The sequence below is a fragment of the Rhagoletis pomonella genome, unplaced genomic scaffold, assembly GCF_013731165.1.
Source record: "Rhagoletis pomonella isolate Grant_MI unplaced genomic scaffold, Rhpom_1.0 Rhpom_scaffold_00007, whole genome shotgun sequence".
NCBI lineage: Eukaryota > Metazoa > Arthropoda > Insecta > Diptera > Tephritidae > Rhagoletis > Rhagoletis pomonella.
In genome coordinates this window covers 2,926,163-2,946,193 of record NW_023458561.1, presented here as the reverse complement: position 1 = coordinate 2,946,193, position 20,031 = coordinate 2,926,163, and the positions used below count along the sequence as shown (strand labels likewise).

General features: G+C 34.7%; 1 protein-coding gene across 12 annotated transcripts in view; it reads right to left on the bottom strand.

Moving 5' to 3' along the window:
• LOC118742254 (kin of IRRE-like protein 1) overlaps positions 1-17,257 on the bottom strand; it is an 89,209-nt gene extending 71,952 nt beyond the window's left edge. The window contains exons 1-2 of one of the 12 annotated variants that reach the window (XM_036474180.1): positions 16,833-17,257; positions 16,018-16,671 (exon numbers count right to left, since the gene is read on the bottom strand). In XM_036474180.1, the coding sequence (XP_036330073.1) occupies positions 16,018-16,192 (175 nt within the window). In that variant the 5' untranslated portion in view covers positions 16,193-16,671; positions 16,833-17,257. Of the gene's footprint in view, positions 1-16,017 lie in introns of all 12 variants that reach the window. The other 11 variants (XM_036474181.1, XM_036474183.1, XM_036474184.1 and 8 more) reach the window with 11 other exon arrangements.
• Positions 17,258-20,031: the final 2,774 nt, after the last annotated feature.

The following is a 20,031-nucleotide window of genomic DNA, read 5'->3' as shown; positions in this document are numbered from 1 at the left end:
TAATTTTGTATACAACTCTGAATCAACAAAATTCATGATCCTTCACATTATCAACCATGATCAGATTTTACCCCCGAGGAGTACTCAAAAAGGTTTATTACTGTATATACTGTGGTATCAATAACAACATCGCTGCAGAGACGTCCATAAACCTAGCTGACCCAAGTCGCCAAAAATCAATAAAAATTAGCTAGGAATTAGGTGTCTTTTAGGTGTTAATTAGGGCCTCCAAAATTAATTTAGGTGTTCCTTTGGTTTCCGAGAAATTCGCAAAAATGTGTTTACGTAAACCTAGCTGACCCATCGTTAAATTTAGGTTATAAATTTTCCAAATATATGCTGGAATTAGGTGTCTTTTAGGTGTTTTTCAACGCCACTAAAACTAATTTAGTAGCTCCATTGGTTTGCGAGAAATTCGCAAAAATGTGTTTTTCAGCTAGCTTAGCGCTGTTAACCTAGCTGAACATCTTTAAATTTTTGTTTTAAATTTTCGAAATCCATATATGCAGGAATTATGTGTCTTTTAGGTGTTCTCCAACGCCACTAAAACTAATTTAGTAGCTCCACTGGTTTCCGAGAAAGTCGCAAAAATTTTCCAAATATATGCTGGAATTAGGTGTCTTTTAGGTGTTCTTTAACGCCACTAAAACCAATTTAGTAGCTCCATTGGTTTCCGAGAAATTCGCAAAAATGTGTGTTTTCAGCTAGCTTAGCGCTGTTCTCAATTTTGTTCCTGAAAAACGAAAGCTGCGAATTTGTTATTTTCAAAACAAATTTTTAAATCAAAAGCTACAATTAATTAGCCCTACATACCATTTACAAAATTTTCTTTTCACAACAAATTTTAAAGTTAAAAGCTACAATTAATTCTGTTGTAACCTTTTCCATATCTCAATTCTATCGACTAGGTGTATGGTGTCAAATTAGCACTACATACCATTTTTTCTTAAAAAATGAAAGCTACAAATTTTTTCTTTTCACAACAAATTTACAACAAAAACACTACAATTGATGCCGTTATAACATTTTCAATATCTCAATTCTATCGACTAGGTGTATGGTGTCAAGTTAGCACTACATACTAAATTTTGTTCGAAAAAGGGTAAACTCAATTTTTTCCGGAAAAACGAAAGCTACAAATTTTTTCTTTTCACAACAAATTTTAAAGTTAAAAGCTACAATTAATGCCGTTATAACATTTTCCATATCTCCATTATATCGACTAGGTATATGTTGTCAAGTTAGCACTACATACCATTTTTTCCTTAAAAAATGAAAGCTACAATTTTTTTCTTTCCACAACAAATATACAACAAAAAAGCTATAATTAATTCCGTTGTAACCTCTTCCATATCTCAATTCTATCGACTAGGCGTATGGTGTCAAGTTAGCACTACATACAATTTTTTCTTAAAAAACGGGAGCTACAAATTTTTTCTTTTCACAACAAGTTTTAAAGTTAAAAGCTACAATTAATTCCGTTGTAACCTTTTCCATATCTCAATTCTATCGACTAGGTATATGGTGTCAAGTTAGCACTACATACCATTTTTTTCTTAAAAAACTAGAGCTACAAATGTTTTCTTTCCACAACAAATTTACAACAAAAACACTACAATTAATGCCGTAGTTAACTTTTCCAATTTCGAAAAGTGTAGTGCTAACTTGACACACGTGAATAAGCGCCTTGTTTCAGATTAATATATAGATATGCAACACCTGACGAACGACAAGCGAATATTGGAGAGTTGGCCATCTTTCTGTTTTGTGTTGGCGTTAATAATAATAATAGATTGGCGCTTACACATATGTTAGTGTTTGGCCGAGCTTCTCCTCTGACTTGTGGCGTGCGCCTTTATGTTGTCACACAAATCGGAGGGACCTACAGTTTTACGCCGACTCCGAACGGCGATTGTATTTTTATAAGAAGCTGTTTTTCATGGCGGAAATATACTCGGAGGTTTGACATTGCCTGCCGAGGGATGTTGCTTTGACCAGGGTTTGAACCCAGGTGCTGCGGAGTGGAAGCGCGCACTGCTTAAAACTACGCCACAGCGGCCGTTGGCGTTAGTGGCGCCAATATTTGGTTATGTGGAAGGCTCGATTTGAATTCAAGTATTTATAGCAGAGGTTCCCAAACTTGCTTTTCTCGTAGACCCCTTTCAAAATTTTACTGGTTTCGGTGGACCCCCTGTTGCCCTTTCTAACATATTCCCAAAGTTCATCAAAAAATGTGAGGATCAGATCTAACGATGAAAATTTGCATCGTGGGTGAGTGTTCCAAAACTAAATTTGGAGTGGCAAAAATAAAAATAAATAAATGGCTCGTAAAGCCATCAAAGTACTATCTCGCCCATGTTCGGTTCGTTCCTGAATTTACTTGTGACGTATTGGTAAATAGTTTATTTGTGTTGATGGCATCATGATACAAAAAACAAGGTAGTCCCATTGTCACTTTTTCGTCGCCATATTAACAACCTGACAATTAAGCAGATTGTGACATTTCGTGCTACCATACCCAATATCTAAAATCCTTCAAATTTTCTTATTAATTTTTTGTTGATTTAAAAATCTTATTCTTAAGCATAGTATTTTATTAATGTTTCACATGAAAAAGCTGTTAAAGTGCATATAAAATCTGTTTCTGTGAAATACGTGTGAAATTCCATAACATTTCCTCGGCAAAGTAGTATTCTGTTCACGCTGTGAAAAAGCTTGCAACATTTTTGCAACATGAAGCTAGCAACACAATTTTCATGACATTTTTAAATACACGTGTACATTTTAAATTGTGTGAAAGCTGACAGTTTATAGAATTCAGTAGCGGCGAAAACAAAGGGGGGTTCAGTGGTTAAACCTTACCCAAGCCGATCGTAAAACTTGCGACGCAATTTCAGCTTATGCCTGTCGGTCTTGGCAAGAATGTAATCCCTCAAAGTTTAGCTTAACATGGTTCTAGGGATACACCCTGTGATCATGTTACTTTCCAGAAGGTGTCGCACCCGTTTTTCTCATCTCAGTATTCTAGGTAAATGCTTCCAGAGGTATCTATGCGTCACTAGAATTTTAGTTTATATGGCTTATACCGCTAGCTCTCGTAGCTGGCTACGAGATCGATTTCATATACCCCCATTTTTCATAGATTTGGGATTGATTTCATTTACCTCTATTCCAAGTTCTATGGCACGCTGTATTTTCCAATAAACCCATATTTTTCCATGAGCTTGAGATTGACTTCATATAGATACACATATCCATACCAAGTTCCAGGACTCTACTATAAATACATCCACAGATATGCACTATGAAAAATTCGATTTGTATGGGAGGTTCCACACCCCCTTTAGATATCCATTTTGTTTTAGCCTATAACCATTCTTGGAAAATTTGTGTCCGAACTTTCAAAAAAATCGGTATAGCCGGTATGGGCATTGTGACTCCTCAAGGGAAATGAACTAATAATTGCAAGAAATGAAATCAAACGTCATAGTTGACCAAAAAAGAACATTAGACTTCATTCTCTCAACTTCTCACAATGTAGAAAAGCTAAGAAATATATAATAAGATAGGATATATTAAAACTGCCTCCAGAACATTCACCAAAAGACGCCCCTGAACTACACAAATCAGTTTGATTGAAAATTTGTTTTTATCTATTTATTTTATACTTCACTTTTGGGTGTGTCAAAATTTCATGTGAAAACAATATGTGTTTCTGGAGAAATTTCACGGCCAATGGGTCCCAAAGTAAATTCCATTTGCTGTTAAATGGACGAAGATAATATATATTAAATAAATAACACATCGAAATGTATAATTTCAGTGTCTGAATTATACAGAATCATCGTATGCGATATAGAAAACTACATTGTGAAACAATCAGATGACATGAGGACACTAAAAAAATTTTAAAATATGTTCATGATAATGATTTGGCAAGTTGTTATCGAATTAAATGTAAAATTTAAACATTTTTATTAACATTAATTATTTTTAAAAGGTAAACATTAACACAACTATTTTATTTATAATCACAAATTTAGGACATAAAATCTCCCACACCAAAAAACTTACAATTGGGTAACGCCGCTTCGTTTTTTCACAATTGAGCAATTGTCAAAAATCTGTTTTTTAATCAAAAAGGTGTTTATTGAAACTACCTTCTTTTTTGTATCATGGATGGCATCATTTTTTTTTATCGCTTCGAGTTTTAAAGTGATGCGAAAAATATTCATCACTCACATCAAGGCGAATTAATATAAGGTGATAGCAGGAGTACAAAAACAAAAATTTACATGTATTTTGTTTTTGCTTTAGCGGCATAAACTGTCAAAATCTGTAAGAGTGTGTGTAGAAATTCAAACAAAATTTTTCAATTTGATATCAGAAGCCGTGCGGCGAAACACATACATAAAATCAGCTGAGCTAGTAACACCACCTTATATAAATTCGCCTTGGTTTTGTTGTTTCAAGTTGTCTCATCCTATTCGAGGCAGGATAGGCAAATGGAGTTGTCATTTGCTACGTAAAGTGACCAGTCAGCAGTCCAACAAGTTGTCTGCAGTCCCGTCTTCTCAGTGAGACCTTTTGATATTGAAGGCAACATGAGGTTTTCTCACCTGTATCCCCTCGATGGCTCTCAGTCATTGCTGAGTGCAGTTTTCACCAAGTTTCTGATGGTAGCTTCGATGTTCGAAGTTAGGAGTGATATAACTGATTGCGTATCGAGGAAGGCCTGGTATAAGCTAACTGTGGCCAAATGGACAGATGTCTCATTTCCAGGCACTTCGGAGTGACCTGACACCCAGAGTAACGTATGCGGAATGAAATGCGGACAATTTCTAAGCGGATTTTAAAAAATTCTGGTAAACACAGGAGCCAAACTAAGTATACCAAAATCTATTCGCAATCTTAACAAGCATTCCAATAAAAATTACCTCGTTGTATATTATAATGCTGAAATGATTTCCTTGAAAGCGAACGAACTCTGAAAATTTGCTTGTAAATTTTGTATACCGAAACTCAATGTCACGAAAAGTAACGTGCTTTTGCATTTTTTCTCTATGAGACTTAAAAAAAACTTAACATATTTACGAAGGAAATATCGGCTTTGTAGAAAAGGAAAACAGTGCAAAATCACAGCGTATAATGACAATAAAGTAAAGAGTAAGTAAAAAGACATTAGAGACTATGCAAGAGCCAGGCATATAAATATGGGCAAACTCCTTTACCCAAGATTTTTTAAACGTTGAAAAGGAAAATTTAAAACGGCTATGAGCGCTTTCCCAAAATTTGCTTGCATCACATTCATATCAGTTTTGTACAACGGATTAGGGAAATATTTTTCATTGGGGACCCATAAAAGGACACCTAAATATAACTCTGAACTAATTATCGTCAAAATGGCTAAAAATAGTAATACAGTAAAACCCGCTTAAGTACCTCACGAAAAATGTCAGCTTTTCGAGGTACTTAGGCGGGTTGGTTACTTAAAAGAACCCGCTTAAGTACCTCGATGCGGGTACTTAAGCGAACTTAATTATAGATGTAGTTACATCTTTTTGTTAACTTACATAAATATGTAAATCCTTGAACAAAACATAAACATTTAATGAGGTATACGTATTTTTTTTTTTTAAGATTTTTCCATTAAAATACGCTGCCACTGAGATTCAAAATATGTAAATATTTTAAGGAATTTTAAAAGAGCACTTAAAAGGGGAAAATTATAGGTAAAATGTTAAATGGGTACGAACAATTTTAGTACTTAGGCGGGTTGGGTAAATAAGCGGGGAGGTGTTTAAGAGAGCGATTTTCATCAGATTACATGTAAAATTGAGGTACTTGGGCGGGTTGGGTAAATAAGCGAGGAGGTACTTAAGAGAGCGAGTTTCTTCAGATTACATTCAAAAATTCACATTGCCCAAAAATGTTAGTTACTTAAGCCGGTTTCACTGTAACCCAAATAAAATTTTTTAAAAAGCCCTCCGCACTATTCCTGAAACCTAAACAGGCCAATCATTAAGGACATGAGTCTTTTCTATAAAAATGTTTCTTGGAAAATTCAACAATATCTATGTGGGTGGGAAAACAATATTTGTTGCATCCGAAAGTAGAGCTGTTTCTTTTTACAGCATCAGTTCGTATCTCATTCCGCATACGTTAAAGCGAGCTGGTCATGTTTGCCAACATAATTTGGTCAAGACTTGCATTGTCGAACTAGTACTAGAGGTACTTAGATAGAGGGCTGGCCAATGCCTTAAGTGCAGCTTGGATGTCACTGCAGATACATAAACTCCTTCCCCTCCACTATGGCTTTGAGGATTGCAAATATTGCAGCTGGAAGACCGAAGCATATTACGTGAGAGAAAAGTGAAGTTTATCCCCATTAACTTCGAAAAAGATCCCAGATCCTGGTCCGGAGTCAGTGTTTGAGGTCGGGCTCAGCGCTGCAATTAAACTAGCATTCCCCCTGAGGGAACTAAGCATTATAGACACAAGTGCTCAAAACTCTGCCGCCAGCAATTTCCGCCTCCCCTTACTCAGTGTTATACCGGCGGCCTTTAAGGCTTCCCCACGTATGAAGACGCAAAGTGGCCGTAAGTGCAGCAGTGCGCCAAGAGCGCTATCACCACTCAAAAAAATTAAAGTTAAACAAAGAGGGTATCAAGCAAACATTTTGGTTCTTTATTTGCATTCGAAACATCCCCAGCCAGCAGAGAAACGTACTTTTTGCCGAAAGTGCAGTTTTCGTACATCTTTCGTATCCGGAAACGTTCAGAAAACGATTTCCATATTTGTTAATTTTTCGTATCCGAAAAATGTCATCATCTTATTTCAAAACAATAATTTTAAAATATTTGTTCATCCTGAGTATTTGAAAACATGTATACGTATTCGCCAGTGGCTGAGTGTGCAGAGAAGTGTGCTACTATTTGTTAGCTTTCAGGAGGTCCCAGGTTCGAATTCCGTCAGAAGCAACTCATTAAAATTAGTCATTCAAATTGAAATAATTGCTGAATCTTAAAATTGTTTTTTGTTTGGTTTCCAGTAACTATCAAAAAGTTTCTGTGAAGTTCAAAATGAAATCGTTTTCAATGAAAAATTTAATCAGACAAATTTCTGGAAAACAGCCGAAAGCGCATCCGTTTTACAACCATTTTCGATAGTTTTCTGCACATACGTTTCGGCTGAACACTTTAGTGGGAGGATTGACCTGAAAACGTCCGAAAATGGAATCGGAAAACCGGTAAAACATCAGGTTTTTATACGAAATTGTTTCCAATACGTTTCCGGATATTTTGCTGGCTGGGGATCCCTATCGAAACCATATTTTTTTAACGCCAACGTAGACCCTCGTCGAATCCCCCGTGGACCTCTGGGGGTCCACCTGGACCACTTTGGTAATCACTGATTTATAGTCAGCCGTTGAAGCGACGCCAACGCCAAAGTGGTATGAAGACAAGCCTTTATGCTCGACATGCGAATATAAAGCATACAACTAAACAAAGCACGCGAGTGGGATTCCCCGAATTCGATCAGAATAAAAACGAGCTAACGTTAACGTTGACGCACAGTGCTGCCAGGAAGCTATAACGTAATCAGACTTATTTTACTTTAAAGCGTCGGAGCAGAAATCGGTATCAAAGGTGTTAATTCAACCGGAACTTCCGTTTTTTCGCAATCGAGCTTAAAATTCCATAACATTCCTAATGTATACGACACAACGTCTTTATTATAAGGTTTTATTATGTTTCCCCTGTCCCGATAAGCTGAATTTAGCTCAGAAACCCGATGACAATGCAATGTGAAAGGAGATTAATCCCCTAAGTGGCGTGAGTGTCCAGATATTTATGGACCGATATGGTTCATATTAGGAATGTGTACTACCTACATGAAACTACTACAAACAAGTAAGAAAGTCTAAGTTCGGGTGGAGCCGCACATTAAATACCCGGCGCAAGTATTAAATATATGTTTGTTCACCTTTCCGAAAGCTACCGCTAGATGGTAAGCCGGGGTGTATAAATTTTGAGTAAATTAGTGTCCTTAAATTTCGAAATTTTCGAAATATTGCAAGCATTTCTGAAATTTACCGTTATATGAAAAGCGGCCGTAATTTTAGTCCGATTTCAATAATTTTCAACGTTTTGCTTTTATGTGGCAAGCACAATCAAAATACGGAGTTTGGTACAAATTGGTAGAACGGTTACGGATCATAAGTGGGCGGTGCCCCGCCCATTTTCCAAAATTTTACCATAAACGTATTTCATGGTAAAGAATTGTTGCAAGCATCAATTTTGAATAAATTAGCGTTAAGCTGATTTATCGAAGATTTTGTATTTCTCTAAATTACCGTTATATGGGATGTGGGTGTGGTTATTGTCCGATTTAAATTTTCGGCCATTTAGTATGCTGTACCAAGGCCAACAACTGTGCCAAGTTTGGAAGAAATTGGTGCAGCGGTTACCAAGATATACACATGTAACCATAAGTGGGCGTGGCTCCGCTCATTTTCCAAAAATTTATAATATTCTTATTTTTCGTCTGAAAATTATTGTAAATATCAATTTTGAGTGAATTATCTTCAGTAGTTACTATAATATCGCAGTTTCGTATTCTGGTTATTTATTTCTGGTGGTTACAGTCCGATTTCGCACATTTTCAATACCAACCTACCTTAGATTAACGGAAACCTACATACCAAATTTCGTTGAGATATCTCAATTTGTGCTCGAGTTATCGTGTACACGGACGGACGGACAGACAGACATGGCTTAATCGATTTCTCTATTCATTCTGAGCATTTATGTATACATTTGTCTATATCTATCTCGATTCGTTTTGGCTGTTACAAACGACCGTTATGTGAACAAAATTAATATACCCTTGTGCACAAGTGCGCTCGGGTATAAAAATTTACTCCATAGGTGGCACGGGAGTCGAGATATTTGGAAAACCCGTATTTATAGTCCGATATGTTTCATATTTAGAACGTATATTACTCAAATAGAAAGAAATAACTCCACACAAAATTTAGCTAGACGGTGCGGGGTCCATTTTTGACATAGAATACGTCTTACGTTTCGATATGGAGGCTATGTTCAAATGTTGTAGTTGTAATTTTTAGAGCTTCACGAAAACGCTTATTGCACGAGAAGTAGGGAAGCGATTTCAAAGAAGAGTGGCCCGTTTCAAAGACAAAATTCCAAACCTATCGACAGATACATTTATGCAAGTAACCGATTTGGTGTCTGTCTTTAGAGCCTTTAAAGTGCTCTAGCAACTTATGGTTGGTATATATAACATTCATTTTCGGGATATGGGTTCTTTAGAGCAGTAGAAATATTATCGCGGTACATGTGTAAAAACAGTTAGGTGCTGGAAGAGACAAAAGGATACCAAAAACAGATTACGCAGGTGAGGGGAAATATGTATAAGCTGATCGCAGCATATTTTGTACCTATGTACGTACCTACATATGTATCTACATTCATGTTATAGATATGTACATTGTACATCCATATATATACATAAGGGTGGGCCAAAAATGCATGTGAAAAAGTAAAGTCGGAATTTTTATGCTCTCACCCCTAGGATGGTCCTATACCGAAAAAATATATCCCTATTTTTTATTTTGAAATCAAAGAATATTTAGAGGTCGCTCAAAGCGCCCAAAGTTGTCCATGTATTTTATATTGGGAAAAAAACAACTTTTCGTAGAAATGGTATAGAATTCTTAAGAATCAATATTTTTCTATCGGAAAACTCTGTTTATCTGCAGGAGATTCCCAATAATAACATCCAATTGTTTATTAAACCATTTTTTTATCGCAACTACAATTTATAGGTCCGCCAAAAACCCACAAAAACCCCGAAATATGCAATGGGGGGACAAATAAAAATGGTTAGTATTAAAAAATGGTTAAATAAATAATTGGGTATTATTATTGAGAGTCTCCTGAAGAGAACCAGAGTTTTCCGATCGAAAAATATTGATTTTCAAGAATTCTATACCATTTCTACGAAAAGTTGTTTTTCCCCCATATAAAAATACATGGAAGACCCTGAGCGCATGGAGCGACCTCTAAATATTTTTTGATTTCAAAATAAAAAAATAGGGGTATATTTTTTACGATATAAAACAATCCTAGGGGGTGAGAGCATTACAATTCCGACTTTACTGTTTTTGGACCACCCTAATATATATGTAGGTACATATGTATGCATAGGTTTTACGCGAAAGCTTTATAGTCATATCATCAGATCTGTAATGTCAGTTCGATTTTACGAAATCAGTTATCAAATTAAAGGGCTTGGCCTGTAGATGTGCAATAGGTTCTTATTTTTTGAAAAAGAGTTTCCACCAGATAAAAAAATTTAATTCAAATTGTTTTTAAGTTAAAGCACCTATTACACTAAGAGTATCGATCGAAATGGTTTTGACAAGGCTTTTTTTTAATTACACATATGTAGGAGGGTTGCCACCTGTTTCAAAAAGCAAGTTCGACTTAAATAGAGGCAGAAAATTTAAATGTATATCCTGATATAGATGTCAGACGAAAGACGTTGAGGTTTGAAAATATTTTGAATAGGGTTTCCACCTGTTTCAAAATTAGAATTTAAATAAAGTGTGCATGAGTTAAATGAAATATTAAAGTGCTACATGAAACGAAGGTGGTAAGATATCCTTAGTTTAAATATTTAGATTATTAAAGAGGTAAAAACGTTAACTCAAATTATTTAATAAGCTAAAGCGGTTATTAAAAATATGGGCACCAAATGAAATTGGTTTAAAAAGGCTTTATTTCTGAACTGTATTTAGGAGCGTTGTCACGTATTTAAAAAATCAAATTTGACTTAATTCATCAGGCACATGAAATATTTATGTAGGTGTCACAATATCAGACGCTAGAGATTTATTTATTTCTTAACTATATTTACGAGAGTGGGCAACTGTTTCAGAAGTCTTAGCTAACTTAAGCTCAAATCCGAAGACGAAGATAATGCGAAGACGAGCACGAACTCGAAGAAGAATACTAATACCGGGACCTAGGCTAATATAAAAAGTAATACAAATTTCTGCAGTATGAAAGGAAATAAAAATGAATCGAAATAATGATACACGTCATGGCATATATCTATTTATAAGCTGATAGTACATATGATTGAAGTTCATGTGGACCTGCTTCTCTATTGCTAAGTATTAATATTTTGCAATTCATATTGATTTAATAAATTCAATTCAATATAATCAAAACGAATATTTCATGTACCGTTTTAACTTGAGTGTGATCCTAATAACATCACGTGTTCTACGTTTAAGTTTAGCGGCTGTGACTCCGACACAGCATGCAGGTCAAGACGAAGGCGCTGGATTGATCCTCTTTTTTTGTTGTTTATTAACCACTAATAAAAGCTTGTCTTAAAAAAAAATTTTAATTACTTTTTATGCTTCTTCTATAACATTTTTAATTCTTACCTAACCTGAAATTATTTTCTGTGGTGTAATGATGTAAAAATAGATACCCTGCAAACCATTTTTTCAGAGTATTCTAAATTGTAGAGAAATTTTAAGGTAAAGATCTTATCCAATTTTTTGCCGAATTTTCTAAAATGAAATAAACTGTGCACACTTTGATTCTTTTACGAAATTTCGGAAGAAAAACGGTAAAGAAATGAATATAATGCTGCTATCTGAAGAATTTCTTGCAGTAGTTTCAGCATTTTCTTTATTTTTCGTAGAGAAATTTCTTTACGATTCGTGTCAACCACTTCATATAATTTTCTTTGAAGATTCGTAAAAAAATCGTTACAGAGATGAGATACTCCTAAAGATTTCGTTAAGATTTCGGGAACTTTGGTTTGCAGGGTATACAGTTGAAATTTTTAAGTTTCGTAATGTAAGTATTTATGTATGTACTTATAAATTTTTAGCTATCAAAATAAAACTACGAATTAGGTATAATTTCTGAAGTATAAATGAATTTTGCGTCAAAATTCATTCTGGCCGTAATCAAAAGCATGCGAAATTAAAAACATACGTTTTGCCGGGGTCTCGTTTTCTGCGCTTTGGACCATATGTATATACTTACATATGTACTTATGTATGTACATATTTACACATGTACATATACAATGTACATACATACATACACGTGTATGTAGATCTAAAATGTTAATTTCCTAAATTAGCTTAAGAAAGATGCAATCAATCAAGTTTAAAACCAGTTCCAAGCCATATATGCACATAGTATATGTATATCTGTAAGTAATCCACATACACTTGTTACTCCATTCGCATGCTATGGTCTTAAGACTTCATATACGTATGTGTATACGTATGTAGATATTCATATGCATTTGTGTGACGGCTCATACATACCCTGCAGTAAAATTTAGAGACAGTCTGACAAAGCGCTAGTTCCGAACTATCTCTGAACTAGTGCAAAACGGATGCAGAGCGGGATAGTTGAAACTTGCGGAGTAAATGTGCAAATGCTCACTACTCATACAATACGAAGGTGGCTCAGAGAGAAGACGTCTGACTCAAGCATCGTTGGTCGCAGGTATAAATCGCGGTGGAGGCTGCTGTGAGTTTTCAAATTTAATGAATTTAAATTGTTGCATGCAAGCAATATTGTGTTTTTTTTTTAATAAAATATGTACAAAAATTGAATCTCTAACAGAAAATAACAAACGAAAAAACATCCAAAAATCTAATCTTAAAAATGTTTTCCTTAAACATATTTTCCAAACGGGAACCGGTTAAAAACTAGTTGCAAAGTAATGCACTGGGCGACAATTGTCACCGCCAATGACATCGCCGCGAAAAACTGGACAGTTGAAAGCATTTCAGCATTGCTAGCATTTAGCTAGAACTAGTACTGTCGGCAAAAGGTCTAGTTCTACGCTAGTTCTGAGCTAGTTAGATTTTCTGCCGGGTAAATGTCTATCTGTGCAGGTATGTGCATACCCAGCAAAAAATCGGCAAAGGCGGGTTCACCGTTCGTGTCCGGACAACTTTTTATTTGCTTGTCGGAGAGGGTGCTGAAGTAACGTTCACCATTCATTTCAGCACATTTTACTTTGTTCTGAAGCAAACAGCTGATGATATTGTTACCTACATACGATTTGAAGGCAAATAAGACATGCAATTCGCAGCAAACCCATATAAAGGAGAACGCGGCAACTCGAATCATCAATTCGTTCGGACAGAAAACCAAAATCAGTTTGATTCGAAAAAAGAGTGTTCAGCACATTTTTGTCCCGCTTTCAGTGAGACAAAGTAGGAAGGGAACGCGTAAAATTACTAACAAAAAGTGTCCGGACACGAACGGTGAATCCACCTTTATCACCTTTAGTGGTAACGTGTTTCAGAACGCATTGGCGTATAATGTCTTAAAATTTTTTCGCATATTTTAGGCATTGCCTGTAATGCAAAGTAGAATGTTCTTTAATTCTTTTCTACCGTTACTTTCTGTGGAAAATTCCAACGCATATAAATCATGTTTGGTCAATAAAGTAAAGTACATAAGTGAGGAAGTAAAATTTTAAGTTTATTTAAATATGTATGTATGTACATACCGCCTTATAGGTAAGATCAAAATACAAACATATGTATGTATAAAAACTGATTTATAAAAATTTTAATTAATTTTAATCTTTTAAGACAATCCGTGCTGTCTGTTTTCTATTTAATATACATAAGTAGGGTTCGGAATCTCTTGTTTTTATTGGGCATGTTATGTTATGTTATCTTTACGAGTCTTGAAATTTCATTTAAAATGGCATTCAATCGTTGCTGCATATTTTTGCATATTTCGCAGTAAATGCATGATTTTGCATATTTTGCAAAAAAAAGTACCTGTTATTGCATATTTAAGTATTGAGCATATTTTGGTATATTTTACAATAAGTGCATGTGGTTTTTGCATATATTTGCTTTTTATGATTTACAATCATTTAAATTTAGTGCGAAATCTCTTGCCAAAAAAATCCATATAATTTTTTCTTAAATATTCATCTGAATATCTTCTTGGTTAGCCAAGCGGCCATTGATCTTCTCTCTTCTACCTCTGTTAGATCTCAACTAGTGGACGACTGTAGGAGAGAGCTGGCCTATATCACTGATCAATACGAAATTACCCTAATATGGTTCCTGGCACATAGGGACATTTACGGAAACGTGGCAGCGAACGAACTTGCAAGGTGCGGCTCGGCACTGAAGGTGTCCCACGCGGTGGACATAGGCGCTTGGCTCAGGGAGATAAAAGCAACAACTACCGAAATTTATCACTCGAAGGCTAACAGGCTAACCTAATATTCACGCACGCCGCCAATTTGCTGTCATGGGACCAACCGAAATTGAACGGCGTGCGTATGAAGCTAACTCAATTTCCAATTTTTGTTCTGCGTGACATTTTGATTTGACGTTTCGCTCAATGAAATCAAATGCAAACGCACGCAAGCCATTTTCGGTTGACGCAAAAAAAAACAAATTCGACTGCGTGCGTACTAAAACGCAAGCCGCGAATATTAGGTCAGCCTGTAAGCATAGGTGGAACCGTACAGGATTACCCGGCAATTATGGGTGTCCTACGACCCACTTAGACCAAAGCTCCCTTAGGAATGAGCAAATAAGATACCTACTAACTTACTGCAGTGTGCACAGGGCACTGGTTCGTTGGTGTAGTAGGTACGTTGACTCTGGCTCAAAAGAGACAGTCGAACACATCCTGTGCGAGTGTCCAGCCTTTGCAAGTATGAGGCAGCCATTCCTACAGAATGGTTTAGAGTGAATCTGGCTCTCTCTGTATGACGTACCGAAATTCATTAAAGCCGCGAAATGGGTGTAGGTTGCACGAGTTGTGGAATCAAAATTGCAAACTTTCTCAACTGTCTATTTACACAAGATTGTATCTGGCTGTTTGATTATACACTAATTTTATCCATAAATATGTATTGTATTTTGAGGTGAATTCCCAGCCAGCAGAGAAACGTACTTTTTGCCGAAAGTGCAGTTTTCGTACATTTTTCGTTTCCGGAAATGTTCAGAAAACGATTTTCATATTTGTTCATTTTTCGTATCCGAAAAATGTCATCATCCTATTTCAAAACAATAATTTTAAAATATTTGTTTAAACTGAATCTTAAATTTGTTTTTTGTTTGGTTTCCTGTAACTATGAAGAAGTTTCTGTGAAGTTCATAATGAAATCGTTTTCAACGAACACTTTAGTGGGAGAACTGATCTGAAAAAAGTCCGAAAACGGAATCGGAAAACGGATGAAACATCAGGTTTTTATACGAAATTGTTTCCATTTTCGGATACGTTTTCGGATATTTTACTGGCTGGGTTGTTTTCGTTATTTTCTTCTTAAAATATTTACATGTGTTATTTATTTTTGTGTCAGCAATAAAATATTAGGAAAATGTTTTTAATTGCATACTTTACTTCTTTGTGGCGCATCTTTCTGACTTTTGAGTGCATATTATATGCGCAATGACATGCCATGCCTTCTTGAAGCGAAAGGGTAAGCGATTACCATCGCCTAATTCGATTGCATTTTAATTTCTGTGGTAATCGTACTTTTTTGCTGGGTAAATATATACATATGTATGTACGTACGTATGTATATATAAACATACGCTTGAGTACGTGTATACCCAGTAGCAGCTGGTTGTGCATGGATAACAAATAAAAAGAACCTGCACGCCATTTTTGTCAAAGCACAGGTGCATCAGAAAATTTTCTTCGCCGGATATACATCTATGTATTTATGTGTGTGTATGTATATGTCTACACATACATACGTATATGCAAACGTATGTATGGATGATTATATGAATGTATAAACATATACACATATCTACATACGCACTATGTACATATGTAGAACAAATGAAGAAATTGTAAGAAGCGCAGAACGAGATGCACAGCGAAATGAATGAAACTTTTTATCTTTCTGCAATTATAAAATATACATATGTAGATATGTATGTGCGAAAAAACTCACCATTAGCCACAACACGACAATTCGTAAGACAAGTTCTTCGATATTGTTGCCAACTAAACGCACGGAGCGGGCTCCAAAGTCGCCATTTGCTGTTGGCGTCTTCTCCGCATCCTCTCGTGAATGAATTTTCAGTCTTGCTGTCTCTCCGTTTTGCGGGTAGTAATCGGAATAACATTGTGTATTTTTTATAATTTGATTACTATATTGTATTCAATTTGTAATTGGTATCACCATTGACGCACTGTGTTAACTTAAAATTTTCACTTCCGTTGCGTATATTCATTCAGTAATTTTTCTATTGCTAATTTTTTTTTCTTTACATTATGTGCTAACAAATTTATCCAGTGGTGCGCTTTTCTTTTGGGATACTGCTTTTACGCAACAAATTTTGTGCACACATTGAAACAAGGAATTCAGAGACAAACATTTCATACACATAATTAGCATTCGAATACCGAGAGGCTATTAGGTGATCAGTTTAAGTTATTTCCACGTTAAATAACACTGTTTAACTTAATAATTGTGTTTGCGTAATTAAATTAATGAAAGGGACTAATTTTTATGTTGGCATGCTATGTATATATATTTAAAGATAATTTTTTTTTTTTCAGTTTATTGGAATGAGTTAATTTCTCATTGTAGGTAGACAGTTAGCTTTAGTGTACATATTTTAAGATATGAACGAAAATACATTCATATGTATCTATGTACATAATACATAAGTAATTATGTATTCCAGTACTCGAAATTCCATAACATATCTATGGAACTGGATTTTTATCGACGCTTATCCATCTGTAATTATGAATACATACGACAATCATCCTTGATTTTCTTTGCAACTAGTGTCGCAGGATTGCCACTCTTTCTATACGCCACCTTTGAAACTGTAAATTTTATGTTGGCGTTGCCCGTTGAATGATGTACATACATACATACATGTTAATGCACACGTACCCATACATTCATTCATATGTACTTATAGTATATGCACACATACATAGATATGTATAACTATTTATGGATGTAACAAATAGTTTGTCCAAACGCTGAGATGGCGTGCAAACTGCAATTAAAATGCCCACACACATCCGCTTTATCCAAAAGAGAAGTATGTGTATGTATTTTTATGTATATCCACATACATTTTTTATTATGTATTTTTATTCACACAATCCGCACACACGAAACAAGTCAAAACGTCGACACCGAATAAGGGCTAAACACGAACTAACCACAAATTTTGCATAATACAACGTTGATATCTGGTGCATGGTGGAAAACAATTCATGAATAGAGAAATGTGGTAAACAAAGCTGCTGCAACCAACGCACTTTCATCTCTACACAGAAGAAGTTGTATACCAACGCATAGATACATAACACACATAAACGATTTGGTTCAAGCTAACAAATATACATACATGTTCATACATACATACGTATGTAGAAGATTAGTTAGTATGGGGAAATTCTCTTATGTATTAAGAGAAGTTTTTACTGCTCTTCAAACATTTAAGAGTTGCTTAAAATGAAGTCTACAAAATTGTCTATGCTTGCCATCATGGTTGCCACAATTGGTAACTTTCTACCAAAATTGGTAACTTTTAAACGGTTTGGTAACTTGGTAACTTTTATTTCATTTTGGTAACTTTTGCAACTAAACATCTATTTGCATTACTAGAAAGAAATGATTTATGTTTTGAATGTGCGTAATTATAAAATCCCTTCGAGTTTCAGTGGCAGCACTACTGACACTTTTACAAAATTACTTCGATTAAATTAGTCATCTCATATTCGAATACTGGAAATATTTACAATGGCAGCACCATGGGCTGCGATAAATATTAAATTCTACCGTCTCACATATTAATACTGGCCATCTGGCAATTTTTGGTAAGGTCCATAAATTGTTTTGATTATTCCGGCAAAAAAAATGTTGCGTGCTTTTTACCAGACCCATCTACCGACATGTATTTCGACACCTACCGACATATATTTCGACGTATAGTAGAGTATGAAAAACCGAAAAAATAGCAAAAAAATGAGCAATTTTCGCAATTTACTCGAAATTACACTGAAAATGGCACAACGCCGAAACCGGTTTGTCTCCAAACCAAATTTGACAAGGGATGATGGATTACATCATACTCCTACCTGTCGGAAACACCAACAACGAAAATGAGCATAAAGGCACATGCAGTAATTAATTGATAGAAAAATATTTTCTAATAAAAAAAAATATTATAATTGTCAATAGCATTTTCAATCTTGATAATTTATCAAGAAAATAGATTTAAACTTCTGTGCTAGAACTGGGAGCTTTTGATAAATAATCAAAAATTGACAAATTATAAAAATATTGAATTTATTAAGTGCACAGAACCGGGCTGTAAGTATATGGGCAAATCTAAAAAATAGGTACACTCTCCAAACAAAAAAATTTAATTTTTAAATTTGTGAGCACGCCTATGTTTTATATATCATTTTATTCGTATTCTCTTAATAAATCGATTAACAAAAAAGTAATTCATTTTTATCAAGTGCTTCAAAAATTAGACGAGGAATAAACATGAAATAGAAAACAAAAGAATAAGCTGGGTTCAAATTACGTCGTTCGAGTTGTAAAATTTGAGCAAAGATTTTGAAAGTTGAACTCACTTAATTGGGACGTTCTAAATTGAATGGCATCCCCCGTTTTACCAGATTGGCTCCGGTTTTCGAGATAACTGTATTTGAAAATTTGATTAAGGTTTAGCTATTTTATAAATAACTCCCTTAGTTTTGAAGTTATTTTACTAAAATTTTACACATATCGAAATCGGTGCACTTTAAAGTATAGCTCCAATACATCTGATTACTCAGATATGTGTTTTTGCGCTATAACTCTAACTTCATACCTGAATAATAAACTGTATGCGTGCTATATGTTAAAGTGAACCTATACCAAATTTTTACCTGCTTAATTGGAGGAGTTATATAGCAAAACAACGTCTCTGGACAATCAGTTGTATGGGAGCTAGATTTTAGAGTGAACCGATTTCGATGATTTTATGACATAGTGAAGGAAATATTTTTTTTGAATTTAAAAGGCTCCAATTAAGCAGGACCAACTATCAGAACCTTTGTCGAAAAAAATTGATTTGATACCACGCTCGAAATATTCTGACTACAAGAAGGAGCATAATTAAAAGTACTCAATCAAGGTTTTTACACACTTCTAGAGAACATTTTTTTGAAGCATTTTACAGGTATATGCAACTATATACGGACTAGTAGTTATACAAATATTTAGATCGTTTCGACTTATTTTCCAATTAAGATATTTTTGGAATCAAAATTACGCTCAAGATTGCAGAATATTTTATCTTTAAAAGTTGGCTTATTCTGAAAGCACAGCTCTTGCTCAGGTATCAAATTGTTCGCAATTGTTTGTAGAATACAATACATACATAAAAAAGTTATTAGAATTAAATGCTTCAAAACCTATGCGCGATAAACCGAAAATTTAGAAAATTGTGAAATGTGGAGTTACAGACTTTGAGTTACTTGCCATTTCGTCATTTTTTAATGCACACTTTTCTTATCTACTACATATAAAATCTACACATAAGTGCTAAATTCCCATTAAATTTCAAATCAGAATATGGTGTGCTTCAAAAGTTATGACATAATTAATTTTGCCCCTCTTAAAAATTACATAGAAAATTCACTTGTTTTCACTGTTTTTTTTTTTTTTAATTTAAACACCTATAATTACAAAGTTATGACGCAAATTGATCCAAATTTTTGTTGAGGCTTCAAGTATACGTCAATGAATTATATCCAAAAGCAACCAGCTTGATATAGTTTCCAACAGTGAAAATTAAGCTAAATAACACCAAGGTTACCTGTTTTTTAGATTTGCCCATATACATATTGGTTATGAAATATAGCAGTGTTATTCAGTATATATTTTTTTTTCACTGAAGAAGTGAAGATTTTGTTAGTGAAGATTTGGTAACTTCTGGTAACT